Here is a 10,592-nt window from a genome sequence, read left to right as displayed (position 1 = left end):
GTGTGTGTGTGTGTGTGTGTGTGTGTGTGTGTGTGTGTGTGTGTGTGCGCGCACAGCGGGCAATGATGCGGTTCTCGGAGCTGGAGCTGAAGGAGAAGGAGGGCGGCGGTGTGTGCGTGTCTGCCTCGGCAGCGGCAGCAGGACGGGAGCTGGCAGACGGCCAGCATAGAGAGCGAGTGCTGGAACACTGCCAACACACCACCAGGCAGGGAGAGAGGGAGGGTGAGTAACCCAGCACCACACGCGCGCGCGCGCACACACACACACAGCCACTCTGCAAATGAACGCTCAGAAAGGAACACACAAACAATAGGCGCGCGTACACGCTCACGTGCACTTGCAGCAAACGCTGAGGCAAGACCGGGTCACTCTAAAAAAAGAAAAGCGCTTCCACACACACGGACTCAACACACACGCGCACGCACACACATACACACACACTTATACGCGCACTCTTACACAAGCTAGGCAGTACGAGCGAACGAGCCGGCAAGAGAGACGGAGAGGGGGAGTTTTATTTTCAAGAAGTCTTTTGTGCTTATCTGCGCGAAGAGACGATCGAGAGGGAGGGAAAGAGGGGCAGAGATTGCGTGAGAGAGAGAGAGAGAGTGAAGGGGGGAGGGGGGGGTGGAGTAGTCAGTGGGTGAAAGCGGATGGGAGAGTGCGACGGAAAGAGAGCGAGAGGGGGGTGGTGGGAGGAAGGGGAGAAGGGAGAGTTGCGTTGGCTGGGAGCCCAGCTGTGTGTTGGAGCGAGGCCGCGGCTGACGTGTGAGCCTAATTATGGCACGGAGAGAGACGGAGAGGGAATCGGGGAGGGGGGGGGAGTCACGCTCAGTGTGAGAAGGGCGTGGTGCGGTCATGCCGTGGGGGAGGACGAGGGGGGGGGATGGGAGTCGCCGTGTGCAGCGAGTGGGCAGGATGTTTCCTGGCCTTTCCTTGCTGGAAGTGCGAGCGGTGGCTCTGAACCGTCGGCCCGTTGGCTCGGCTCACATCAGATTAAAAAGTCTTTACCCCATGAAAGTTTTACTGCCTGTCTTTAAAGCAGAATAAAAACTGGCTGCTGTTTAACTGGCATTCTCCCTCTGTCAATCCCACACCCTGTCTCGCCTCCCTCTCCCCGTGTTTCCCTGCTCTCTGTCTGTCTGGTTTGTGGTCCGTCTGTCTCCCTTTCATCCTCTCGTCTTATTTTCGCCTCTGCCCACTCCCCTCCTCTTCCTCCCATGCCCAACTGTCTCCGCTTCGCTCAGGTGTCCGGCCGGCGTACACCAACAGAGTGCCGGTCCTCCAGAGGTGCGGGGGCCCGAGCGAGCCCATGTCCCCAGGACACGGGGCTTGTGAGGGGGCCGGCCAAGGAGAGCTCAGTGACGGGGCCATGAAGGTGAAGAGGGAGCCAGAAGGAGGTCATTGTTTGCCCCCTACTTTGACGCCGGCAAGAGGATACCCCGAGGAGAAGGCCAGCCCCGGCTTTGGAGCCAACAGGAAACGCCAGCTCCGCCTCGAGGCCGAACAGGAGGACACGGAGTGGGAGGAAGGAGACAGGGTGTCCCACCCGGAGAAAAGGGCCAAGCTTTCTACGGGTAAGAATATCTTGAGCACGCATCATCACCCACATGCCACTTCCATTTTCCTCAAGTCTCCCTCCACCACCACCTCTCATTTCTGCTTTCCGTGCATCTCTCTAATTCTGCCCACTCTTTCCCCTTCATCCTATATTATGCTGATCACTGTCTCTTCCCTCGTCCTTTAAAAAAAAAAAAGTTCTATTCCTTTTGTCGCTTCCTCTTTCCCAATCAATTCCACCTTCAACCTGCCCCCCACCCCCCACGCTCTTTCCCCCTTGCCACCCCCTGTCCCATCTTTCGCTCTGTGTGGCAGCCAGCTCAGAGAAGTGTTTAATCCTGCCTTTGAGCGGAGTGCGAGAGAGAGAAGCGAGGAAGAGGGACAGCCATTCTCTCTCTCTCGCTCACTCTCTCTCTCTCTCTCTCAGCTCTCCCGTTCCTACGCCGCGCTTACCCACCCTCTTCAAAGCTGCTCTTTTCATCTCTTTTCTTTTTTTTCCCTCATCTGTTTGGGTTTCCTTTTTTTTTCTTTTTTCTGGCATGCGGTGTCGCGCTCGCTCTCCCCGGCACTGGCAGACGAGTCAAATACCCGTCCCCCGTGAATTTCAAGGGGGAGAACTCTCCCTCTGCTTCTCCAGTCGTTATTGCTTTGTGTCTCCGCCCGGTTCTTGACTTCTCTTCCCCTTTTTGCTCCGCAATCTGTCGTTCTCGCCTCCTGCTTGCTGCCTCTGTGCACTCGTGGTAAACGTCAGGCTTAGAGGGGGTTTTACAAGCCGTATGAATGTAGTGATTAATGGCCTTTGTTCTTTGGGCTCAGTTGTCTGCAGGTCGTGGGTGTGTACATAAAATAGTTTTTATGCGCTGCAGAAGGTGAGAGTAGCATCTTTGAAGGAGTGAAAACCTACTCAGACACCTGCAATAGAAACTGTCGGGGTTAAAGCTCGCCCACAATGCATTGCTGTTTGGGTTTTTCGTGACCTTTCGTAAATGGAGAATTTTCTTCCATCTAATCTTTTCTAGAATCTTTTATATGAGGGATGGCAAACAATGCAAATTCTGCGTTTGTTATCTGCAGATGAGCGCGAGCAGGCCAGCCCCGGCCACGATGATGATGACGACGATGAGGTTCGGAAGCTCAAGGTCTGCATCGAGCTGAAGGGACTGCGGCTCAGCAAGCCCGCTGCCGGTGCGGCCTCTCCCGACGGGCCCCTGATCAAACAGGAGAGGGCGTGGCCCCAGCCCCGATTGGCAGCCCCGGTCCAGAACCAGCGGGAGCGCAAGATCCGGCCCGGTGAGCAGGAGGACAGGGCCGCGGCGCACAGAGCCGAGATCAACAGGAAATGGGGCTGCGAGAAGCTACTTAATGGTAAGAATGAGCCGTCAGCAGCACAAACCGCCCTGCTGCATCTCTGAGTTCATCTAGGGTAACGGAAATCTATCTTTGGCTCACGTTTCACTTTCTTGTTGAGCGGTCTGAGTTTGGGGGGGGGGGGATTTCCCATGCGGCTTCTGGGGAGAGGGCAGAGGAAGTGAGGTAGAGGATACTTCCTCTACCTCACTCAGAGGAAAGGTTCGGGAATCACAAACGGGACCCGAAGACCCCCCCCCCCCCCCCCTTTTTTTTTTGCGCTTGTCTTCATGGGGCTCCGTGCGAATGATGAAAGTGCGAATGAGGGAAGTGGCTGGTGGAGATATGCGTGGGCAGGTGTGACTAATGTGTGATCAATGATTATTCTCTCTCTTTTTTTCCCCTCAAGACCAGTTACAGGGAAAGGGGGGGCGGGAATGTGTGTGTGTGTGTGCGCGCGCATGTTAACTTATTAAAACCAGGGCTTTCCCTTGTTCAAGTGCCCAAAATGAGACAGAGGGAGGCACAGACGAAGAGAGAATAAAAGAGCAGGAGAGAGATTAAAGGAAGTGAATAAAGCAGGGGAGATTTTGGTTTTATGTTTCCTGCAGAAACCACAGGCCTTGATTGGCCACTGATTTCTTTTCCTTTTTTTTTCCTCGCTCTTACCTTTTTTAGATAACATCACCCTGGCAACAGCCGTGTTTTTACAATGATTGTGGTTATTCCACAGTGTGTCTGTCAGGGCTGTGGTCTTTTTTTTTTTTTTCAGGACTCCACTAATCGGATAGAACGCATTCATCACTGTTAAGAATCTCTCATTCTAAAAGGTTTCTATTACTACAGGTGTATAATTCAACTTTCCTCTCCACTGGTTCACAGCCGACCACTGATTTCATCGACTGTTTATTCTAAAGGTCCTGTTGTTACACAGATCAGACCTAGACCACGTTCCCGAGTAGTTAGAAATGCTTTGCAGTTATCCGTATCCCGTTAAGCTATTAAACAGCATTTTGACATTGTGATTTCAAGGGCAGGTGTTTATTTTTCGTGTAAATATGTATTATTAGAGGCTGGAACTAGACAGTGCTACATTTGTTTAAGGAGATTACTCTTAGCGGTGTCCTTGCTGCAGTGAATGAGTGTGCACAAGTTACGTTGGGGGTGTTTATATGAGCCCGTGTGTGTATGTGTGTATTTTTTATTATTTTTTTTGCAATTTTTTTTTTTTTTTTTTCTGAGCGAGCAGGCATGCTGCGCTCCCAGACAGCTCTGTGCGCTCATTAATAAACCAACAGAGGGTGAGAGATGGCCTTGCAATACCTTCCCATCCTCCCCTTCCACTGAGCTCTCGCACTATCAGCCTCTCACTCTGCCTCTCCCCCCCCCCCTCCCCTCTTTGCTCCAGGAGTAGCTACTTCTCCCCTCCCCCTCGGCCAGCTGAAGGACAGAGCGCACCCGCCGGGCCCCTTCTTGGGTGACCGCGGCCTCAAGGAGCCCAGGAGGGGCCCCCCCTCTCCGGCCCCGGAGCTGCACGAGGGAGGCCCCCCTTGTGTCAAGCCCCGTCGCCATAGTGACACGGACAAACCCAAGGGCAAGCGGCCGTGCAAGACCAAGCACACCAGTCAGAGGGAGCGAGAGCGGGAGAGGAGGAAAGAGGCCACACCTAGCAGCCCGGGCCAGCGTTGCGCGGCTGATCTGGGAGCAGCCGAAGATGACAAGGTGAGCGCTGATAGGGTGCCTGGCCGCGGTACATCTGGATGTTTGCAGCAGCGGGGTCTGTTTCAGTATGCCAGTCGGCGCCTCTGATTATGCAGCTGGGAGAGGTAGGGAGGAAGGAAGTATGTTTACAATGTTTAGAGGGCTGCTGGAGCTTTGACCTCCTCGTGCCCTTATCGACTCCCTGCGGAGCGCCTGCATGCACGTGCGTTTGTCTCGGGGGCCTTAATTGTCTGAACGTGTGTCATCTACGCCGTTTTTGTGCGCGAGTGTGCCTGCCGAAGGCCGTGAGTGTCTGCGTGTTTGTGAGCATTCCTGACATAACGACAAAACCCGGAGCAATTATACTTCGCACTCAGCGCCGAGCGCACACACACACGTACACGCACACACAGCGAGGAATGTGGCAGCCGTGGCGGAGCGTATGAAGCGCCCGAGTTCAAACGAGAGGGGGAAATAAACGAGCATGGGGAAAATTTGAGAGGGAAAAAAAGGAGGCTAGTTGTTTTCCGCCCGCGCTGCTCTCCTCAGCCTGACAGCTGCTTCGACATGGAATTCCACTGAGAGGGCACGCACTTTTCGCGCGCACACACACATACACACAGAGAAAGACAGGCAACTCCCTCTCTCGTGTGTTGCGCTCTGAGGGCTCTGTTGTTTCAGCGGTCAAAGAAAAGTGGCGTGCCAACCTGCAGTGTTTGGGGCGTGAGCAGTCGGTGTGAACGCTTTCAGTGACGCATATAGTGTGGCTTCCATACACAATAATCACACATAAATATACATACGTTGTAAAACTGAATGAAAGAAAGAAAAACCCATCCATATGTAGCTTTATGTGGGTGTTATTTAAAAGAGAGCTATATATGTAAGAGGAGAAATAGCTTTTTGAGCTTTATTAAAAATATTATTCTTTTTTTCTGGATGGATTTTGGCCTTCTAGTGACCACTGACGCAATGTCATATACTTTTACCAGTTTTTTTTATTTGCCACTTTATTTTATCCAAAACAACTATCATATGCGAGTGTCAGTGTGCATGCACACAACTGCATCTCCTTGTGTGTAATCTCATCCACGTGCCCATGAGTGTGTCCATGTGTGCGTGTGAATGTGTCCAGCCTGCTATGTGGCAGTGGCTGTAACTCTCTCTCTCTCCCTCCCTCTCTCCCCTCAGCTGAGCAAGCAGCGCGGCGCTCCGAGGAAGGGAGCCTCCTCCCCTAATCATTACCCCTGCTCTCCAGTCAAGCCCTGCTCGCCCGCTGCGCTCTGTCCACCGACCCTGCTGCCCCAGGTGAACGGCAGGGCGTGCGGCGTCCAGCCGGAGGAGGCGGCGGTGGGGCTGCACAGGGCCCCCCCTGTCGAGTCCCCCTCGGTGCGTCCCATCCCGCCAGAGGCTCGTCGGCTGATCGTGAACAAGAATGCCGGCGAGACTCTGCTCCAGAGAGCGGCGCGGCTGGGCTACGAGGTAATGGGCTCCGCTCCAAGTCGTCCTCCCGCCTCATCTCTGTCTCTCCTCACACTTACACAAATCCATGCTCTCTCTTCTTCTTAAATTGAGCTCATTTTCTCCCCCTACTTTGTTCCTGTCTGTGACTCTGGCAGACATGGATCTTCTCTTTTTTTTTTTTTCTCAAAATTGTCTTTCTCCATCTCATTCTTCTCTTACATCTGTCCTATTCTTCCTCTTTCTAGCTCACTCTTTTTGTTTTTTGCATCATTTCCTTCTATCTCACCCTTACTCGCGCTTTCTTCTCGCCATACTCCATCTTTTTTTTTTTTTTTGCTCCTCTTGCCCGCCTCTCTCTCTCTCTCTCTCTCTCTTAGGTTTCCGCTCCCCCCCTTCTTTCCTCTCGGCGCTCTCTTTCTCTTCCTCTCTTTGTGACTCAGATTGTCGTTGGCACCCCTCCTCCTCCTCCCCCCCTAGCGCACACACACGCACATTTCCCTCGCCTCCCCTCCTCTTGCCTCGCTCCGCTCTCACATCTCATTAATTTTCCGTGAGGCGAAGTGTGACACACACTCTCACTCACACACACACACACACACACACACAAGTGCGTGCGCAGACAGCATGAGGGATCGGTGGGATCATTATACGGAGACTGATGCTCGCTGCCTCTCTCTAGCATCGGGAGGTTTTTTTTCTTTTTCTTTCTTTTTTTTTTTCTTTGTGTAGCGCTGCCGATCGTTCGCTCCTAAACCGGATCCTCTCATTCTCCGCACATACACGACAAGAACGAGACCGGCGTATATTCTGCTGAATCTCTCTACTCCCATTGCTCTGAAAGCTTTTAATTAAAGTTGGATGGCCTACCGCCTCGCTCCCCCTCATCCCCTGGTGTTTGTGAGCCTAAGCCCCCCCCCCCCCTTGTTGACAGATTTTACAAATTGATTTATTGATCCAAGTGGTTTTTATGCCACTTGAGCTGCAGATTGTGCCTCATGTCCACCCGGTCGCTCACTCCTCTTTGGTGTGTGCGTGTGTGAGAGTGTGTGAGTGAGTGATAATTTTTATTTTTTTTTATCACCAGCAGAGGTATCTTCACAGAACTGTAAATAGGTGTGGGTATCTTTTTGTCGCTCATTAACCGCTTGCTTTATGGTCGTGTGTGTTTGTCGTACACATTTATGGTGATGAGGTGTGTGTGTGTCCGTGATTACGTGCGAATGTGTGTGAGTCAGAGTGAGTGAGAGGGAGAGAGAGCAAGAGTGTGAATGAGAGGTAAGCACTGGGAGTATAATCGCGTTCTAATGGCCCTCTAATGTGCCGTGGTGACTGTGGTTAGCAGTGGCGGCGGCTGTTTTTCTCCCTCGCTCATATACACACACACACAAACGCACACACAGACGCGCGCACAAGCACAGGGTGTAGCGCAGCAGCAGCAGGGTTCAGTCAGCCGTGCTGGAGAGAAGCTGGCTCGTCTCTCTGATTTATGCGTCTCTCTCGAACGTTTTTTTCCCTCCCTCCCTCTCCCTCTTTATTTTTTTTTTTCCTACCCCCTTCGCATTTTTCCCTTCTTGCGCTCCGTGTGTGGAGAGGGGAGGAGGGAGGAGAAAACCTGAGACTACACAAACAAGGCGCTGACCGCTGCGCAAACAACACCCCCCCCCACACATCCCTCCCTCCCTTTCTTTCTCTCCCTCTCTCTCTCTCCCCCTCTCAGGAAGCTCGTCTCTCACTGCCTGTGTGTGATAAGCCTGGGGCAGACCCCTGGGGCTCACACACGCGCACAAGGACGTGCGCAGAGAGACACGCCAATTTATGCATACCGCCCCACACACACCCACACACACACACTTGCATACAAGCCTGTAGACGCACAGAGCGCTTGTCTCACGCTGGTGTTTTAGCGCCGCAAGCTCCGGGCTTATCACACACAGGCAGAGAGATATGAGGGCCTGAGAGACAGAGGCACGCACACACACACACAGCTCACATGCTGATTACTAGCGCGCGCGCGCACACACACACACACACACACACACACAGAAACACCCGTTATGACCCAATAAGCACAGGCATCCTGACGTGTTCTCCTCCATATGCTGCACACAGCGACGGCTCTCCGCACTCGCTGCTGTCGCCCACAGACACGGACACGGACACGCACATGCAAATTCGGAATCGCACACATGCGTACACACGAGGCTCACATGCTCGCCACACACAATTTCACTGAAACGGCAGTTGTTACATCGTAAGCACATGCACAGGCGTCCGTTCTTCGTCCACAGACCTGCACATGCAGAACCGCCTCATGCACGCACGCATTTAATTTAACACACACTATTCTGCGCTGTTCCCAGAGCCCGCCGACACCGTGCATATTTCATGTTCGTTTAGTTTCGCGATCCGTGCCTCTGCACATGAAAGCCCACTCTCTCTTTCTTCCTCCCCTCCCTCACTCCCCTTTCATTCTCTCTCGCTCTCTCTCTCGCTCTCTCTCTGTCTCCCGCGTCTGCCTCGCTCTCTGAGCATTTGAAATGGTAATGAGGAGAGATTCTGCGGATGTCTTCATCCCTCTCCCCCTCGTGCCGGGGCCCCTCTCGGCTCTGCCCATTGAAAGCTCAGATAAAGGTGCAATCTGTCATTTATTCTCCTCACATGAATCACGACTGATTTTCCTCCTCAAATCCGTGTATGATCCGAGCAAAGGGAGAAAAAAACTAGATTGTGTTTCAAGTGCCCAGTCGGACCAGCATCTATGATCGCAAAGTTTTTGGGACTGAAAACCATGGCAATTAGTGGACTTGCTTGTGAAGTAATTTCCCACTGATTTTTCAAGTTAAACGTTGATGCGCAAATTTGCTCTTTTGACCAACAGTCCTGACAGTGCCAACCTTTGAGGGAACAGAAAATAGAAGAATCAAGCATATCTGTTGTAACCAAGTCACTCGGATTCATACATATAGAAATTCACTTTAATTATCCATTTGAACTTAGTATCTAGTTAGCGACCGAGCTAACTACTTAGTTGTTAGCTAGCTGGTTTCACGGCAGCGAGCTTGGCCAGCACTTTTGGCTAGCCGGTGCCATCATTTTAGCATTAGGCTAGCTACTGTAGTGGGTAGCATGCATAGACTGTATATAAGAAGTGGACGTAGTTGTCGTGGCGTCACCCATTGGTTTGTGGACTGACGTTTTGAAGTCTCAAGTTTGGAGATTTCACCGTCGCTATCTTGAATTACGGCCGTCGCCTTGTTTTTTTTTTTTTTGAACGGAAGTTAATGCATTTGGAATGAGCAGGAGTGAGGTAGAGACGTTGTATATGGCTCTGGTAGCAGCATCGGCCTGCCAATCACAGTAAGCCCGCCCAAAATCATACCCTGCTTCATGGTCTATTTAACTCTGAATGGACCATAATTTACTAAATGAACATCATGCTGTATTGAAGAAGACTTGAAACTAGAGATTGAGACCATAAACTCATGTTTACAATGTTTACTGAGGTAATAAATCAAGAGAGAAGTCATTTTCTCATAGACTTCTATACAACCAGAGGAGTCGCCCCTTGCTGGTCAGTAGAGAGAATGCAAGTTTAAGACACTTCCTCATTAGCTTCACTCTTAGAACCGGAGGTTGCTGCCTGGTAGACAGTTAGCTGTTAGCTCGCTAAGCACAGTAGCTCTGCAATTAGCATTTGGTTTGCGTGTAGCTGATGAGCGTTAATACGCAGAGAAAGTTATTGGCTGAGACTGGAGGCGTATGATACATGAAAACATGTGATTGTTCTTTAGTTAGCTAAGAGCAGTGTGAGATTAATTAACTCTATCTGACATCCCCAGAGGGCCACATTCCTCTGTTACCCCAGCAGTGGTTCAACAGCAGGCTGGCTCACTCCGATACAAAACACCCACACGCTTCACTTGTCTGGGCACGCACTACCTTCACCGCTCAGACTTTTGGTTCTTCATCGTACAGGGAAAGCCACTCAAGCATCACCTGCACATGTAACACACACACACACACACACACACACACATCTGTTGTATTTTAGGAGCATACAAGGCAGAGCTGCAAGGGGTTAAATGTCTGAGTGATGCATTGATTGCAGGCGAGCGCAGGGAAGCATTCTAGAGAGGGAGATTAGAGGACGGAGGGAAAGAGTGAGATGGGAAGAGGAGGAGGAGGAGGGGTCTCATTTTACTGCGGAGGAGTGTGTGTGCGTGTGTGTGTGTGTGTGCGTGTGTGTGTGTGTGGCGGGAAGCCGGGGCTCTCGTGCTAAGCTCCTCGCTGTCTCCCAGCGATATTAAACACGGCTTCGGAGGTTTAGCGCTACGCCTCCTCCACAGCCACACGCACGAACACACACACGCAGAAACACAAACCACACACACTTGGGCTGCATATCGACCCTTTACCCGTCAGTCTCTGCAACACTTGCTCTCATTCCCTCACTCACGCACGCACGCGCGCGCGCACACACACACACACACACACACACACACACACACACACACACACAC

The 10,592-nt window shown here is 51.9% G+C and overlaps 1 protein-coding gene across 2 annotated transcripts in view; it reads left to right on the top strand.

Annotated features, from left to right (window-relative positions):
- bcor (BCL6 corepressor) overlaps positions 1-10,592 on the top strand; it is a 32,641-nt gene that overhangs the window by 16,102 nt on the left and 5,947 nt on the right. For both annotated transcript variants that reach the window (XM_031870102.1, XM_031870101.1), the window contains 5 exons: positions 57-222; positions 1,248-1,577; positions 2,635-2,925; positions 4,316-4,629; positions 5,800-6,090. In XM_031870102.1, coding sequence (XP_031725962.1) covers positions 57-222; positions 1,248-1,577; positions 2,635-2,925; positions 4,316-4,629; positions 5,800-6,090 — 1,392 coding nt within the window. The remainder of the gene's footprint in view (positions 1-56; positions 223-1,247; positions 1,578-2,634; positions 2,926-4,315; positions 4,630-5,799; positions 6,091-10,592) is intronic.

Source organism: Anarrhichthys ocellatus, unplaced genomic scaffold, assembly GCF_004355925.1.
Source record: "Anarrhichthys ocellatus isolate YVR2014 unplaced genomic scaffold, GSC_Weel_1.0 scaffold51, whole genome shotgun sequence".
Classification (NCBI taxonomy): domain Eukaryota; kingdom Metazoa; phylum Chordata; class Actinopteri; order Perciformes; family Anarhichadidae; genus Anarrhichthys; species Anarrhichthys ocellatus.
Note: the sequence above shows the minus strand (reverse complement) of the source record. Positions and strands in the feature narration are given on the sequence as shown.